We start from the raw sequence: 18,143 nt of genomic DNA on the forward strand, positions 1-18,143 counted from the left end.
CTGAAATTATTTTGCCCCAGAATCCAAAATACATTTTGCCCTGGCAATTTGGGAATGTTTATCCATGCTGGTGACAGCATTAAGAGCTTTGAGGCAGATGGGATCGCTACTGATCCACATGACATCACATGAAGTAGGTTAAAGCAGTCCAGGAAGAGCTCACCAGGTCACAGGTCAGGTTCCTGGCTCAGGAACTTGAGGCACTGGAATCCTCAGAGCCCAGTTCCTCAGAGTTTTGGATTGGTTGGACTGAGTTTTGAAGGTGTCTGAGCATGGAAACTCTACAACCCATCCCCTAGTGCAACCTGTTCCAGAGCTCAACCCTGGCAGCAAAGGAGTTTTCTCACGTTCAGACGGAATTTCTCCTCACCTTACAGAACACGAAATAAGTTCAGAGGAAAAAAAAAATCCCACACCTAATTAAAGAACCTATTAATAAGATGATCAGACAGTTTCACAGCTGAGCTGCCCAAATGAGTTGGCTTTTTTTTTTTCTGTTTAAGAAATAGGGCTGCAAAGAGCTCTCACATGAAGTTTAGGGGACATGAAGTTTAGGGTTGGGTTCTCTTATTAATCTTGTGAGAAACAGGGAAGTCAGGACACCACCCACTCCCCCTATTGATTTATTTACCAACCACACTTCAAGGTGTTTTTGAAATTTAAGGCATTTACCAGATGAAACCGGTACAAGCAAGAGAAGTTTAAGGTAAATGATTAAAAGAGGCCCAAGAGCAGAAATCACGAACAGCCAGGGCACAGGGAGCTGTTGCTCTCAAGCCATTAAAAAGGCAGAAGGAAAATAATGGAGCTAAAGGAATTTTTACTCCAATGAAAAATGACCACATTTGGGGCAACATTTGAAAGAAAACGGAAAGTGTCCTCGCTGAAAATGTACATTCATACATTCAGCTCTGAGTCACTCGTGGCAGCTCCATGGCTCAAGTCCTGCACTGAAGAGAGGCTTCAGCAAGACAAAACATCATGTTCTATTCACCAGGCAAGTCATCCCGGAGCGTCTGCCCGCAGCAGCCGCCGCTCGCGGCCATTTAGGGTAAAGACTTCCCTGGAGTTTATCTGCGAGCAGGGATGGGACAGGCTGTGCCAGGGAATGCTTCAGGAGGCCCAACTGCAAGCTCTGCTCCCCAGTATTCCCTGTGTCCATACAGGGGTGTCACAGAATCACCGAGTCCAGCCTGTGGCTGATCCCCAATTTGTCACCCAGAGCACGGAGTGTCATGTCCAGGGGTTCCTTGGAGACCTCCAGGGATGGGGGCTCCAAAACTCACTGGGCAGCCCCATCCACCTGACAGCCCCATCAGCCTGACAACCCTTTCCATGAGGAAATTATTCCTAAAATATAAAGTCCTCTCATGGAGAATTATCAGGTATTAAACTGATAAGAACAGCCACCACACAGTCGTGCTCAGACAGGGGTATCGTGTCCTCTGCAGCACATCAATAGTTTCAAAACCCTTTCAAATCACAGCAAGTGACAACCCAGAAACTGGAGATCATGGATTTGCCCTGAGCTCCTCACAACCCCCAGCCCACACACTCAGTGATCCTGGACAGGCACAGCTCCAGGGCAGAATTCCAGAGTTCAGAACACAGGACAGTCTCAGGTGTGGGGCTGGAGGAACAGGAAGAAATCCAACAGCAAGGTTAACAAATTCAACCTAGATTCCACTTCAGTCTCCAACTCGAATCAACATTTAACAACCACTGTAAAACCAGTGTGAGGCTAATCTGTAAATGAGGCAGGACCTTCTTCCTGCACTCAGCTGGCTGTTCTGGCCTCAAACTCCCTCTGCAGGCAAATCTTGAGCCTGTGATCCATGCCAGACCTCACAGACAGCCCTGGGGACTCCTGCCACAGCAGAATTAAAGCACCCCACTGTCACCAGGACAAATCCTCTCACTGTCCCAGCAAGGAAAGGTCATGGAAGTGAGAAAACAAACTGCTGAGGATCCAACCACTGTGTCCCAGGTCACAGGGCCTGGAAATCAATCCAGATGCTGATTAATGCAGAGCTGCAGCCTCAGAGCTTCCTCTTCCAGTAAAAGTCTATTAGACTAGGAGGAGGAAAGCTGACCTTGTGCATTTTTCTGGTCCAGAAGCAAAGTGCACAGGAGTTGATAAGCCATGGGCAGATGCTGCCAGAACCTTAAAGCTATTTATAAACTCTTCCACTCTGACACATCTCTCCTGACTGCACACACAAAACAGCACCAACCCTTCTTCTTTCCATCCCTGAAGAGTATAAATAAAGCTTCATCCCTGATTAGGGAGACAAAACGAGGAGCAGCATCCCAACTAATCTGGAGGATATACTGTCATGAGAGTCTCTTTACAAGCCAAATACCACTGAAGCTTTAAGTCCTCTAAACTCTGCTGTTCTGGAAAAGGGGAACAAAGATAAGAACAAGCTCAAGGGGAAGAAAAAGTAAAGATGCACTACAAAAGTAGTCAACAGAAGAACAAAAAAACCTTACAAAATGTGTTTACTTCACAGCCCGGCTGTGGGGCCTGTGGTCAGCACAGCTCTGGCAGACAGAGGAAATGAGCACTTTGCTGCACTGAATTCTGCCTCACTCAAACCCAGACCAGGCACTCACAGCCCTACAAGGGCTTTTAGAGCCTTTCAAAGCAACACAAAGATGAGACAAAACCGCCAGAGCGACAGAGCTGAGCTGGGGGTGTCTGTGCTGCTCACACAAACACAGCCATTTACAGAATCTGATCCACAGGCAATGGATTCAGCTCCAGCCTGCTGCAGGAGGAGCGGGCACCAACCAGGAAATGCAGATGTTCTGGAGGAAAAGCAGGAACTAAATAAAGTATCCAGGTTTGTCACCATAGCTACGTGGTGCCACCACTGCACGGCTCAGCCCTGGGCCTCAGCAGATGCTGGGGAGCTGTTCAGGCCTCCAGAGCAGGCAGAGCTGAGGCAATCCCACCCCAAAATTCATCCCCCTCGAGGCCACCTGGCATGCTGACCACTGAAAAATGTGCCTCACACCAAGCAAGGGGAATATCAGAAGGTTTTGTCAGCTTTTGCAATGCAGCAGCTTGCACACGGGAAGATGAGGGGTGGGAGACTGTTCTCAGGTGGGAGAGAGGACAGGAAAAGGGATCCTTGGGCTTCCCACTGCCCTGAAAGAAAGGGGTGCAGCCACCTCCTCCCAGACAAACTCCTCTCCTCACCAAACCCACTCGACTCCCACCTCTGTGGTACACAAGCACAGAAGGGATGCAGACAGACAAACTGACAGCAGTGAGGATGAAAGAGGAGACTCAAGCTGTAAGAGATGGACAAAGGGTACCAAATCCAAGGCTCCTCCATGTAAAATCAGGCAGAGGGAAGAGTAGGTAATTCTGGCTCCAGATCTCACGCAGGGGTGGGAAGAGAACTAGGAGAGGAGTTATTGTGCTAATGAAGCACAAGATTTTAAGCTGTCAATATCCTCAGCACAGGAAAAGAGAAAACTGCCACGCTCCTTTTCCCTGGGGGAATCACTAAGTGCAGCTGAGAGGCTGATCACAAACCTCCAAGGAGTTCTGCTGGATGCTTTAGGAGAAGTGCTGCCGGACCAACAGGACTGTGGGATTTGCTCCATTTGGGCAAAACCCAGCTCATTAAAAGGCCACATTTGGAGTCAGCAGTCACAAGCCAAATGCCACACAGAGCTCAGGCCACTGTCCCCTGGGGCTGGCAGGTACAATGTGAAGCACATCAGGGCAGGAGCAGCCACCGTGTCGGGCTCAGCCGGATCCCGGCTGTGCCGAGCGCCATTGGAAGCGCTGCCTTATGTAACGCCTTCGGAAAGCTGCTAAAGCTGGCTAATGCTTTTGGAAACACATGGAAATAACTGATTTCATCATTGGCACGGGGCCAGGGAAGCTAAAATAACCTCCGAGGGGGGCTGCGGAGGTCTGGCAGCTCCTCGGTGCTGAGGGGCCGGGGGAGCCCCGGGCGGCGGCAGCGGAAGAGCTCGGACTGACAGCACCACCTGCCGCCAGCACGGCCGGCACCGAGCCAGAGCCAGAGCCAGGGCCTGCTCTGAGCCTGGAGCTGTGTCCCTGCACCGAGCCAGAGCCAGAGCCAGGGCCTGCTCTGAGCCTGGAGCTGTGTCCCTGCACCGAGCCAGAGCCAGAGCCTGCTCCGAGCCTGTGTCCCTGCACCGAGCCTGTGTCCCTGCACTGAGCCAGAGCCAGAGCCTGCTCCGAGAGTGGAGCTGTGTCCCTGCACTGAGCCCGTGTCCCTGCACTGAGCCAGAGCCAGGGCCTGCTCCGAGCCTGTGTCCCTGCACCGAGCCTGGAGCTGTGTCCCTGCACTGAGCCCGTGTCCCTGCACCGAGCCAGAGCCAGGACCTGCTCTGAGCCCGGAGCTGTGTCCCTGCACTGAGCCTGGAGCCAGGGCCTGCTCCAAACCCGGAGCTGCGTCCCCGCACCAAGCCTCTGTCCCCACACCAAGCCAGGAGCCAGGGCTGTGCTCTGAGCCTGGAGCCTGTTGTCCCTCCACTGAGCCCATGTCCCTGCACTGAGACCAGAGCTGTGTCCCTGCACTGAGCCCGTGTCCCCACACTGAGCCTGGAGCCCATGTCCCTGCACTGAGCCTGTGTCCTTGCACCGAGCCAGAGCCATGCTCTGAGCCCAGAGCTGTGTCCCTGCACCGAGCCCAGATCTGTGTCCCCGCACTGAGCCTGTGTCCCCGCACCGAGTCCGTGTCCCTGCAGAGCTGACACGCTGCCAGCAGGGGGGCACAGCCCCCCAACAACCCCACAGAGCCCAAGGACCAGGAAAACCAATGTGAAACAAGACAAACATGCCACATTTGGGGGCTGATTCCTCACAAAGAGATGAAGAGAACAGAGAGGATGAGCCCGTGCTGAGAGCTGGGGAGTGTGGTTGTACCTGGCTGTTCTGCTGCTGAGGAGGCACTGGGAATGCTGGTCAGGCTGTCCCACAGGCTGGAATCACATCCCAGCTCCTGCCAAAGGGGCTCACCAGGCTGCCTGCTTGCCCAGCACAACTGCAGCCCTGCCTGACCACTCAGATTCCACAGGTAGAGACAATTCAGCACCAAACCTCACACTGCTGCAATAAGTGATGGGAATAAAAAAACCCCAAAAAGCCACACAAATTTCTCCCCAGAAAGTGCCACTCCTGGTCCTATCCCAGCCCTGCTGTGAAACTGTCACTGCTCCAGTACCCTGCAGCTCTGAATTTGGGGGAAGGAGACAAATGGGACTGAGACAAATAAGTCCAGAGCAGAGGTTGATGAGGAGGGATGGCAGACCCTGAGTACTCAGTGTGTGACATCAGGGAAAGCCTGGACACAGCATCAGAGCACTCTCACTGTCTAAACCTGCTATTATTCCATTTAAAATTTAACCTCTTGTGGCCTTTGTTTTTAGATGCAGAAGTTTCTCAGAGCACAGGAAACAATGCAAGAACCAACTCTCTACAGTAGCGCCTGTGAGCTGTGAAGGGGGTTAGTGGATCTCAGGAAAACACCACTGCTGAAGATCTGCCAAAGTTTTGTAAGGCTCTAAGTACAACCTCCCTGAATAACAGGATCCCATATCCCCACAGGACACTTGGGAGGAAGCTCTGGCACTGTGCAAGCTGTTTCATCTATAAATGTTACCCTTTTGGAAGCAGCTGGGAAGACTCACCTCTCAATAAGTCTGAGAGCGGAGGACCACAATCCTCTGGAATTGTGTAGTCGCCTTTCCCAATGTTTTCAAATAATTTATAGATATTATCCCCTTCAAAAGGGTACAGACCCGTTGTGATATTGTATCTGTGAAGACAGAAGGAGAAGCAGGATGAGAAGAACACAGGTACTCAGTTCTTACCTGACTACATAATTCAAAAGCAGCCAAGAGGAAACCAAAAGAGGAATATTTGGCAGTATGTGCAAAACCTCTTTAAGCTTAGCCTGCCTTCCTCACAGCTTTTCATTCACAGGGGTCAAAACCACCAGGACATCTCCCTGACAGTCTGGGATAGCAAAAACTTAAAAATAAATACTGGAGATATTTGTGGTTTTTGTTACTGCCCTGGCTGAGCCTCTGGGAGCTGAGCAACAGCTGCAGAGTCACTCATGGAGAGCAAAGATCTCCTTGTGCAGAATCACAGGTACTTTGGGGAGCATAAACCCACCCACAGAGCGAGCAGCACCCCCTCTCAGCTCCCCCCTCAACACAAGAGCAGTGATGACAGAGCTGGGCCAGGACTGAGCTGTCTGAGGGTGTCATTAGTTATGAAGTTTCTGGGGGCTCCTGGGCACTCACAGCGTCACCCCCGCAGACCAGATGTCGACTTTAAAGCCTGAAAAGGTGTCAAGGCCATTGGCAATTTCTGGGGGCTGGAATGCTGGCGACCCTTGGCTCGTCCTGCACGTGTCATCCTCCGCAAACGGATGCAATGCCTGCAGCAGGAGAGACCAGTGTCAGGCTTCCAAGGAAAACAAACTGGGACTCTTGGAAAAGTTCCACCTGGGAAACAACAGGGAAAACTCCTCTACTGAACATCTACAGATGATGAGATCATGCCACAACAGCAGCCACACACACCACAGGGATGAGTCTTGCACCTCTCCTACCTAAGACAGTCTCCATATTAAGAAAAGGATGAGTTTATAGAGCCTATCCCCATTTCCCCCCAGTTTTGGGCTCATTCAGGATTGACATCTTCCTTCTCTGTGCTTCCTGAGTGGAGGTTTCATGCTGTTACTAAAAGAAGTGCTTTGCCAATTGCAATAAATTTTCAGAGTCACTCAGAGCACTCTTCAAGTGCAACAGAACCAAAGTCTAAATGCACAATAAATCAATGACACCACAGAGGTGACCTCAATCTAAAATGTCCCATTCTGACTTTGCTGTGCTTCTCACATACCTCTGCTACGCCTAAATCAGATATTTTTAGTGTCCCATTGGTTGTTAGCAGGAGGTTTCCCGGTTTTATATCCTTGTGGACAATCCCTTGGCTGTGCAAGTATTCTAAGCCATCTATAAGCTGACAAAAGTACCTGCAGAGAGAGGCAGAGGGGAAAAAATATCAAACACTTTTAGCCAGCAGAAAGGAGCTTTTGCTGTGGTCAGAGACTCTGAGACATCATTGTAACCCACACACAGCCTGGCAGTTGTAGAGGCAAGTGTTTCATCTCATAATACCCAGAAATAACATTAATGTGCCTGAATTTCACTTAGGCTGTCTGTAATCTCAGAGATCTCTTAAAATAAAATGAAAATATGATCATAAAATTATGTAGTTGTCACAGATTTGCTGCTCTGCCTGATTTGATCCTGACAATGTTTTTGTAGCTATTCCCAGACTTCTCAATTTTTTTCCTTTGAGGAGTAAAAGGGACTCCAGCTTATCCCAGCTAACCACCCCAGCTATCAGATCATGCTGGATATTGCCAATCCCTAATCCATCCCAAGGCCTTTAAAGTCTTTTCTGATGCTCAACTGTGGCTTGACCTCCATTTAGGTAGGAGATTACCCCTCACACCCCTTGGGATGGCAGGAACACAAGGACCAGGGCGCTGTTGGGCAGCTCAGGAAGTAAAAAAAGAACAGAAAAATCAACAGAAGGATGGTTTTCCTCCCAGAATCTAAGGGTAATCCCTGATGGCCACTTCAAGAGCTTTTCACCTTTCTGCATGGGTGTAAAATATGACATTATTCCAAAGGCAGGTTTGCTTTCAAACGCAGCTGAGCAGAGCAGAACCTGCTCTTCACTTGAGAGAACACAGTGGGGAGAGGAACAGAACTTACCCGTGAGCCTGAAACACTGGAAACCTCTTTTCTGGGACACTGTCCAGCATTTCCTGCATCCCACACACACAGTACTCCATCACCATATACGTGAGGGCAGAGTTAAGGAAGTTCCAGGGTTAACAATCCTCAGTGTTAAACATTCCTCAGCAGAGGAATTCCCTCATCCCAGAGGGAATGGCTGCACTCCCCAGGTACTGAGGGACGTTTCTCCAGCTCCCACAGGACAGGAAAGCCCCTACAGGAAAATCCTTCTGTCAAATGATCATCTGCAGCTCCGTGACTAGACCTGGAACAGGATGGGAACTCCACAGAAAATAAGCTGGAGATCTCACAGGCATGACAGAGTACAGGGAAACACCCTGAAGTGGGCACAGAAAGTTGGGAACTCCCTGGCAGAAGAGCTGGGTTTTCTGCACCTGAGATGACAGTGAGCTCCTACCACCTTCCCCAAGGTTGGTTATTCCTCATTCCCCAACCCAAACAATCCAGCTGTGTGCTGTATGGAACAGCTGTTGATTACCCCCAGCTCCACAGGAGCACTCCAGTAGCAGTAAAGAGGATCCTTGGAGAGCTGGGAAGCTTTTTGAAAGCACGTGGATAAAAACAGTTACAACAGAATGCCAAGAGTTGGTGGCACTTAGCAGCATTTACTCCCTTGGAGCATATTTCAGTTCTTATCTCTGTAAGCTTTAATCTTGGGGCCAAAAATTGGGAACCAGACTGCCTGATGCTGTCATTGCCTGTTTCCTCCTCTCCCTGGGCTTTTAAAGACAAAGTCTGGCTTGGAGAACAGACCTGGGACACTGGGGAGTGTCCAGAGGCTGCCAGGGCTCCCCTGCAATCCCAAGCATGATCAGTTATTCCTCCAGGCAGGTGCCTTCTTAATCTAAACCCAAAATAAGTTACTTTTGTCCCAAGAAGCAAAAGTTGATTCTGCTCCTGAGAAAGAAGAGGCAGAAGGGAGACTCCTGCCCTGGGTTGAAGACTCTGCTGCCCCTTTCCAGCATGTTCCATCTAGCAGTTCCAAACACTGAAAACTCATTAAATTCCTGCTCCATTCCCCATGATCTGCTCTTCAGAGAGACCCTAAAATACTCTAAATATACTCTAAACAAGATTTTATGATGGGCATGAAGACACTCAGTAAATCAATAAAAGCAAGAACAGGAGAAAGAGCTCCAAAATTAATTTCTACCCTTTCTTACTCTGGCAGAAATCTGTGAATTATTTCTATCAGAGTGATGTGGAAGACATCAACTCTCCCACTGTCAGAAGAACAGTGATGGCAGATATTCCAGACCAGCTCCTGGGGAGCAAAGAGGCTCAAGGACAGCCTGGCTGGGTGTCATTAACAGCCAGAGTGCTCCTCACCCCTCCCTGGTCATTGATCCACTTCAGGTTGATCAACCAGATTAGAGAACAGACTTCCAGGCTGGAGCAGATCTATTACAGGTGCCCCAAGCTCTCAGTTCTCCTCCTCCAGGGGTGCTGCTCCCCCACTCAGCTGTACACACTGGTAAAAGAGTCCCTGGGATGCTGCTCATGGAACTGGGTTCACTTTCTGCTCTCCATTCACCTCCAGCTCCACACTCCCAGCCACAGCAGGCCAGCAAACAGCCCTTAAATACTAGAAGTTGTTGATATTTTTAATCCAGTCACCACAGCTTTCCCCTTCCCACAGAAAATCACTGCAGGTTTTTATTAGGTGAGGTGTTCAAATGCTGTCTTAACCTGAAAGGAGCCTACAAGGGAGATGGAGAGGGATTTTTTATAAGAGTGAACAGTGACAGGACAAGGAGAAATTTCTTCCCACTGACAGAGAGGGGGGTTAGATATGAGATTAGGAAAAAGTCTTCCCTGTGAGGATGGTGAGGGCCTGGCACAAGTTTCCCAGAGAAACTGTGGCTGCCCCTGGAACCCTGGAAGTGACCAAAGCCAGACTGGACAGGGGCTTGGAGCAGCCTGGGACAGTGGAAGGTGTCCCTGTCCATGGCAGGGGGTGGAATGGGATGAGCTTTAATAGCTTTACTGTCCTTTTAACCCAAGCCATCCTGTGACTTTATGACAAACAGCTCAAGCCTGCAGTGCACTTCCACCAGCAACGGAACACTCAGGTGGGAACAGAATCCTTCATTCCACAGCCCCAGTTTCCAATCTCACAATGCTTGGTCTGGAAATGAGGATTTTTATTTTTTTTTTTTAATCACCAAGGGAAAAGTTGACATCTCCCCCTAAACCCCAGCTCTGCCTCCTGCAAGGAACCAGCACAGATCTGTGCATGACTAAGGGCTCTGCCTCCAGGGCAGCCTCAGGGAAACAGTCCCTTTTCTGCTGGATCCTTCCCAAACCTGTTCCCCATGTGGCTGCTCAAGGTCTGCTCTGTCACAGCCCAGGAAATGCAGCACAGGCAGCGCCAGCCAGGAGCTGGGGAAGGGTTTGAACAAAATCATGGATGAATTCCTGCTCCCAGTTCCAGTGAAAACAAATTCCCCCAGTTACTGCCAGAATCAGCACAGGGAGAAACAAACTTTGTGAGCATGTAGGAGCAGATAAAGATAAAAATAACAAATCAACCTGTCCTTGCTAGGAAAAAGCACTGAAAACCAACTGTGGACCAGCACTGCTCAGGAAGTCCAGCAAAGAGCATCCTTGGAGAGATCCCATTTCCCAGAGATGGCTTTGGGTTGTCATCACCTGGTACCAACACACGATGTCTCTCTCGGGCTCCTTTTCCCCACGCTGCCTCCTCCCTTCTACCTAATTAAACAGGATCTCTCTGTCAGTAATTGACTCTCAGTCCCCCTGCTCTGTCGAGGCCACAGCACAAGCAGAAGTTGTCACACTGCTTTATCCTAATGATCTGGTGGCAGAGTGTTTGATCTAATTAACGCACACAATTAAATTACTCCTTTTCTGGAGTACTGTAATAAGACAGTAGTTAGAAAACACTGTCAAAAATAAAAGCATCCCTTGTAGCATTTATAACACATGCTACAAGGGTTCAGCTCCAGGAACTTCCACTTTGGTTCCAGGCAAAGTGCTCTCACATAAAACTCAGCAAAGTGAGGATAAAATTGCCTTGATCTGTGTGAATTTGTGTTTGTGTGGAAAGTCTGCCAGGTGGGCAGTATGGTTAATAGCAGTGAAAGTAATTTAGCTGCAAAAATTTAAGCTTAAGAAACATCCAAAAGGGCCTTCCCAAAAGCAGAGAACAGTGGGATTTCAAACCTGATGAACAGCCCTGTGCAAAAGGATATATTTTCTGCTTCTCCTCGTTGTACAACACATCTACCAGCTGGATGACGTTTTTGTGCCGTAATCGCCGCAGGAGCTGGATTTCCCTGCAGGCAGAGACAAGGAAAAGGTTACATTTAAAAAGCTTATTCCCAACTCCATTTCTTCCAAAATTTCACCCAAGCTTGACTGAATGGCTCAGAGACATGAACTGAATCCTGTGTTTGTGGGGACTTAATAAGGTAAAACGTGAGGAGCCACCTTCCCTTGGCTCAGGGAACAGCCCCTTGAATGTCACTTTCTGTCAGCTGTTCTGATCTTGGTCTCCAGGGATTTTGTACCTGCCCCAAACCACAGTTTAGTCTCTTTTGCATTAAACTCATCCTGCAAAATCCCACTGGATGCCAGCTGTGGAGAAACAGGCAGAGCAGGACAGTCAGGTCAGGGTGGTTCTGTTGGTGCCTGGCAGTGCAGGTCCTGCTTTTCTCTTTGTTCTGCTGCTGCTCCATCCTGGGCTGTGCTGAGCTCCCAAATTCTCCTTCCCAGCTCCCTTCCAGAGCGATTTGGCAAGTGCTTTAAACAGTGTGGTCACACTTCATCAGCTCAGCCTCTGGGAAGCAGCATTACAAGCAATTCTGAGCACAGCTTTGGAAGTGAGAGCCCCTGCCCAAAGCCAGCTCAGAGCCCCTCACGGGCACAATTAGCAGCTCCAGTAATGAGCTGGGGCCAGCACAAAGGCTGAGCAACGACCAGGAGCTGCTCCTTGGAAAGGCTTCTCTGATGCAGGAGTGCAAGGAGAATCCTTGCTGATCTTTAAAGGATGCCTGTACAGTGTGAATTATTTCACTACCAAAGTTAAGGCCAGACACACTTTTCTCAGCTCTGGATTTAGAAGAAGCCACCAAGAGCTGAGCAGAGATCGAGGATACCACAGCAAAGCTCCCAAGTGTTCTGTGGACATGGCAGACAAGTCTAATTATAGGAATGACCAAAGGGCTGAAGTGGATTAAATTAGCACAGGAATTGCAAGCCAGTGTCAGTGTGGGGCTGAGGAGATCCTGCAGCATGGAGGGAGAGTGCTGAGAGCTCCAACCAGAGCTGCCAGAAGGGAACAAACACAAACACAACTGCTTTAAGGCCCAAATACTGGGGACACATTTAAAATCCTGATCCCAACAGCTCATTCCCATAATACAGCTCGGAAGCACAAACACTAATTCCTCCCACCTTCAACGGGCTAATAAATATCTCATATTTCTGTGATGATTTCCCCCCCCAGGAGGACTTTGCGAACCAATCCGAAATGCCAGGGCAGTGCCCCCACCCCTGGGGCAGAGGCCAAGCCGCCCTTTTCCCAGAGGAAAGATTACTTCTATTTTTAGCCCCTCTTTTGCTCTGGAATGCCTGAGGAGCAGGGACAGCCAGCCCAGTCACCTCCAATCCCGTTTGCTTTGCAAACCCTTCGAGCAGGGGAACATTGGTCTCACCTCCTCAGAACAGGCCTAAATTTGATTTTTTTTACCTTCCAAAACTAACAACAAAACTCCACCACAGCCCACTGCAAGTGTGTGACTAGACAGAATGCAAGAGGGCACAGTCTGCTTCCAAGTTCAGCCCCCTTGGAGGGAGACAAGGAGGGAAAAGACTTTCTAACTCGAGCTCTGTCAGATCCATTAAGCTCATCCTGGTGGATTAAAGCTTATCCCTTGCAAGGTACCTACTCTGACAAATAACAGGGGATATTGTTGCTCAGAACTGTAAATAGCAAAATTGCCCCCTTATTCCATGTGCCACACCATCTTGGAAGATGCCAAAGGCAGCCTGGAAAGCACACTCTCCTTCCTGGACATCTCCCCTGTTCCAGTTCTTCCTACAGCTTGTTCCCAGCCATTTGTGCCTAAACAAAACCCAGCCATGCAGCCAAGATTCATTCCCTTCCTTTGGCTCACAAGGTTCTTCCCACAACATCCTGAAAGCTTAGGAAGTGAAGCACCTGCTCCAGAACTGTGTGAGCCCAAGGGCTGGAAGTGCCAGGAAGATCCTGGATTTGCTTTTTCCTTTTCCTAGTCCCAAGGGTCCATCCACATCCTGCTCCTGCAGGGATGTCTGGCATTCCAAGCTCTATATCCATCACAACCTGTGCTTTTCCATGGAGTACAGGTCCCAGCATTTCACCTCTCAACATCCAGCTCAGCAGAGAAAATCCTTGAGCCACGCAGCTCCATGGGGAACACGTGTCTGGGGAGATGGGATCAGCCCATTCCCAGCTGAGCCCACACCTCCAGGGCTTCCAGCACGTCCTTCCCCAGCAGAGCTGTCCCTGTTTGGGGATTACAGCTTGGGACTTGCAGACCTCAGGAAGAAACTGTCACAGCACAGCCCCATAACCCAGGTTAACCCTCTGAGGAATTCCAAGGAGCAGAAATTCCAACCTGAGCAATTGCCGAGGTGGTAAGTACAGCACAGGGCACTTGGGATCCCACAGAGCCCCAAACACTTAATTAACGTGTCAGGCTATTAGCACACAGCATTATTAAACCTCTGCTGCTGCAGCCACAGGCTGCCAGGTTTTCCTGCCTCTTTTTGGCAATCCCACTAAACTCCTTTTTTTTTCAGGGATGAGACCCAGCAGTGTCTGCCTGATTGAGCCACCTCCACCTGCTCTAAAGAGAAATGAAGATTCTACCAATGGATTTAAGGAAACTGTGTCTTGCAAGTTTAAGCCCTCAACGTCCTCTCCAGGACTCAGAGAGTCCTTCAGGGTTCATTTTCCTGGAGCAGAAGTGGAGTATTTTGGGGGAGAGAAAAATAATTTGATTTTATGTAAGTCCCAAACGCATTTTAGTTGCGATTTCTGGGTCTCCAGAACACCAGAGACAGGGTTGGCATGAGGCTGTGCCCTGGGTTAGCAGCAAGGAGTGACCCAAGTATGGCATTTACATCCTATTTCCAGCCAAACATCTCCAGGTGCCCAAGGCCCAGCTCAGACCTGTATGATCCTCCACTGCTCATTACTGCATTTTCATTACTCCCTGTGTGTTACTGCTTGTGGAGTTACCCAAGGGCCACAATCTAGGAACGTTTTCCAGGGAATTCCTTGGATGACAGCTATCAGCACAGCTGGGTACCTGTGAAGGGGCAGAGGCAGGAGCTCACCACGGTTACTCCATCACCTCTGCCCAACAACCCAAGCCTCACGTGCAGCTTTTCCGTGTGTGATAGGAAACACTGGAAACCACTTCAGTGATCAGATTCCTAGAGAGAAAGCAGAACCTGACAGTGTGATCCAGCCCACAAACTGATTTCCTGCTCTTCTGTGCACAGGAGCAGTTTTTGGGTATAAACTCCTCAAAGCTGCTCCAACACAGCTGCCCAAAGTGAGATTTCAGTGCACTCTGGTCACATTTACAATAAAACACTGTGTCAGTGTCCTGTCCAGCACTACCTGGAGACCCCACAGCAGTTTGTTCCTCCCACACTGACCACTCAGACACCTGGGTTTGGTCACATTTCTCCACACTCAGAGTAGACACAGGTTTCACTCCCTTCAGCAAGCAGGGATAAGCTCAGAGTGCCAGGGTACCACAAAATACAGCAGTTTGCCTTAAAATTCCCCACTGAAGCAGCAGACAAAGCACATGGATAGGTGGGCAGAGGGAAAAGGATGAGGGAACAGAAATAGGAATTGAACTAAAGTAAACCCCTGGGTACAAGGCAAGACCTAAAATCTGCCTCAGTGTTTTGGAGCAGGTGGGGCTGAGTCAGGAAACGTCCACAGAAAACCCCTTGTAACAACTCCCTTAATGACCCATCTGATACTCACAGCACCACTCTAGACATGAATAAAACTTCCACGGAGTTCATCTCAGGACATAGGAGCATTCCCATGGCTCTGAGAGCAGGGAACTCTCCTGATGTGGGCAAGCTCTTTTTACCTAATTTACATGAAAAGCTTCCCTAAGGAGGAAACTCTCTCCAGGTTCCCCAGTGGCAGCTCTGGATGTGCCCGTGGTGGGACCCAGGGACGGGGCACTCAGCCTCCACCAGAAAAACAAGAAACATTTTATTACACATTAACCAAGTTTGCTCCATTCTGAACCTGCGCCAGGAAGCGAGAGACAGGGAGGTCCCAGCCTTGGGATGTGACTGTTCCACAGCCAAGGCTGTCAAGAAAGGTTGGAAGGCAGAGTGAGAGAGCTCCCTGACAGCAGTGCTGGGACAGGATGTGAAATATCTCACAGCTAAACTGGGAAATCAAACTGAGGGACAGAAACAGGACTCTGCAGGTCAGGGCTCACCCGCAGCACAACACCACAGGAGTCTCCTCGACCTCTCAGAGTTCTCCCTCCCAGCCTAGATAAACCCTCATGGGTTGTTTAGGCTGCAGAGGCTCCTGCACGGCTGATAAGCAGCTCCTGGCAGGGCTGGGACGCAGCTGCTGCGAGGTCCAGGGAAGGGAAAGTTCCCACAGCAGCCCCACAGATCCAGCCCTGCATCTGGCTTCTCCTGGGGTTCACTTCCATGAGGGCTTTGTGCCCTGAGTAACCAGGTGTGTCAGAGGCACAGACAGCCAACAACCCTTGTCCCCATTTTACAGCCACAGAAATCAGCCAGGGAGAGCCTTGAGTTACCTCCCAAGGACTTTAGAAATGAAACCAAGGAAAAAACCCAAAACTTCCTGTGCCCATGGGGTGCCCCATATATTGGATTCTGTTCCAGGCACCTTCCAAGTAGGTGGGAGAAGGAATTGCCACCACAGAGAGCTCCAGGGCTATGGGACACACCTGGGCAGGTACAAGAATAATAACCCCAACTGTGAGGACACCAAGTGTGTTTGTGTCCCCTCATCTTTCCTAGCCAGGTGAGGGCAAGGTGAGACTTTACAGAGGAATTGCTTTAAGAAACACTATTTTATCCATTAAACGACACCAAGTGGTGCATTCCAGACTGTCCCAGCCCTTGGGAACCTGTCCCTTCCCTGTGCCCAGCCTCACCCCGAGCGCTGGCTGCTGTTCAGAGGGAAGAGATTCCTAAATACCTGTGGATTAGGAAGCACTTCCACAGCAGAGCCACGCTGCCAGCTAAAACAACACAGGAGCTCAGCTGGTAAACAAGGACCAAGTTCACCTCCTCAGCTCCCAGAACTCTTTACTCACTTTTTCACGTTGGCCTCCCCGTTGGGGATCCGGCGCAGCTTCTTCTTCTTCAGGATCTTCACAGCTCTCCTGCACAGGGTCTCTGAGTCCAGCATCTCCTTGACTTTGCCGTAGGAGCCCTCTCCCAGCAGGTCTCCCATGAGGTACTTGCCGATGAGCTTGGCCCGTTTGCGCCGGGGCTGGTAAATGACCTCGGTGGAGTCGATGCGGTGGATGAACGTGTCCATCCCCACCGACATCAGCTCGCTCTCCGCAAACATTCCCAGCTGCTGGGGCTCCTGCAGATCCATCCTGGATTAAGTTCCTTAACCTGTTTTTTCCTTAAGCGCTCAGGGCTTTAATCCTGTTTGTTAGTTTCCAACACTCCCTTTTACTCCTTCTCGGAAAAAAAATATCCAGAAGATTGTACAAACATGAATAATAATAATAATAAAAAAACAACCAGAAAATAGAAGGGGGGAAAAAAGAAAAAAAAAAGAAAACCAAACCTAAGAGCTGCTTCCAGGTCAGTTGGATGCCAAAAGATCCCGGTCTGGCTCCAGAATGTCTTTGAAAAAGAACATAAATCTGTGACGGGACACACTCAGTTTGGGACTCACTTTGCTTCCAACCCGGTCCCACTGCCGGGGGCTCTTCCCAGTCAATTGGCCTTGACTGGGCCCAGTTTGATCCTGCAGAGTTAGGTCATCTCCGGGCCGTCAGGCCACCCCGTGGAACCACAGCAGCTCCCAGTCCCTCTCGTGACTTTCCATCCCTAGGAGCTCATGGTTCCCAGCCGGGGTGGGAAGCTGTGCTCCCGCCGCCCTCCCGGGAGCACGGGCCGGAGGGGGGGGCTCAGCCGTTGGGGAGCTGGAACCAAGTTTCCTTGAAGGAGTTTTCCGAAACAATTCTCGCGTCTTCGCTTTCGCCTACAAAAGTTTGAGGCCTTGGGTGCCTACCGAGAGCTCCCGGGGGCATCCTTCATCCACCGGGATTCCGCCTGGCACATGATGTGTCACCACCTCTGCTCCGGGTGTCAGGACAACACAACCCACCCCGGCCCCGCCGACCCCGGGGGTCAGGGGGACCCTCAGCCCGGTGCCCAACACCCGGCTCCTCCCGGGGGGACCCGGGGATCTTCTACCCGGTGCCCGGCCCCTCACGGAGGGAGGTCAGGGATGCCCACCTGGCCCGGACGGTCTCTCCCGCACCTCCCACAGGTGTCAGCGGAGCTGGGAGGGTTCAGCGGTGGGGCAGGGAGGGGTGACAGGGGACGGGACACTTTTAGTGCGACAAAATCAGCGCTGGAGCCGGGACGGGACGAACTCCGGGGGGGTTCGGTGACCTCCGGGCCCTGCCCGGCCCGAGCCGGGTCTTTCCCCGCAGGCAGCTCCGGCCGCTCCCGCCGGCCCGAACGGTAAACTGGGGGAGGGGGGCGGGCGGCCGAGTCCCCCCTCCCCGCCGCCGGGCGGGGGAGCCGGGCCGGGCCCCGGCTCCGCGCTCCGCCCCACCGAGCCGCCGCCTCCCGCGTCCCCCTAAGTTCAGGGGCCGCCCCTCGGCCGCTGCCCCCCGGCGCTCTCCCGGCCCCGGTCCCGTTCCTTGTCCCGGTCGCGCCGCCCCGTTACCGCCCGCCCCGCCGCGCGCGCGCCGCCGACGCCGCTGCCGCCATCTTGTCCCCGCCCGCCCCCGCCGTTCCGTGCCCCCCCCGCTCCGCGGCTCGCGCCGCCCCGGCGCGCGCCCCCATTGGCCGCTCTGCCGGCCCCGTCCCTGAGCGCTCGAGCGCTGATTGGCTGCAACCGCACAACGTCGAGTTCCGGTTGGTTCGTTACGAACAACCCGCCCACCTACTCCGGCCGGCGGCGGGGCTATGTGATAGAGTAATTGAGCTGTCCGTCACGTCTAGAGGCGGGGCTTAAGGTGCAAGTCAGATGTGATAGGTCCTGGGAGATGCCCAACGGCAGGGAGGGCGGGGCTGGCTGCGGC

The 18,143-nt window shown here is 51.4% G+C and overlaps 1 protein-coding gene across 2 annotated transcripts in view; it reads right to left on the reverse strand.

The window, feature by feature from the left end:
- The window catches only part of STK11 (serine/threonine kinase 11), a 31,600-nt gene extending 14,000 nt beyond the window's left edge, over positions 1 to 17,600 (reverse strand). Inside the window, exons 1-7 of one of the 2 annotated variants that reach the window (XM_033082015.2) lie at positions 16,670 to 17,600; positions 16,182 to 16,557; positions 11,049 to 11,132; positions 7,789 to 7,878; positions 6,905 to 7,037; positions 6,301 to 6,437; positions 5,680 to 5,807 (exon numbers count right to left, since the gene is read on the reverse strand). In XM_033082015.2, the coding sequence (XP_032937906.1) occupies positions 5,680 to 5,807; positions 6,301 to 6,437; positions 6,905 to 7,037; positions 7,789 to 7,878; positions 11,049 to 11,132; positions 16,182 to 16,471 (862 nt within the window). In that variant the 5' untranslated portion in view covers positions 16,472 to 16,557; positions 16,670 to 17,600. Of the gene's footprint in view, positions 1 to 5,679; positions 5,808 to 6,300; positions 6,438 to 6,904; positions 7,038 to 7,788; positions 7,879 to 11,048; positions 11,133 to 16,181 lie in introns of both variants that reach the window. The other variant, XM_033082014.1, reaches the window with a different exon arrangement.
- Positions 17,601 to 18,143: the final 543 nt, after the last annotated feature.

The sequence above is a fragment of the Catharus ustulatus genome, chromosome 29 (assembly GCF_009819885.2).
Source record: "Catharus ustulatus isolate bCatUst1 chromosome 29, bCatUst1.pri.v2, whole genome shotgun sequence".
NCBI classification, from domain to species: domain Eukaryota; kingdom Metazoa; phylum Chordata; class Aves; order Passeriformes; family Turdidae; genus Catharus; species Catharus ustulatus.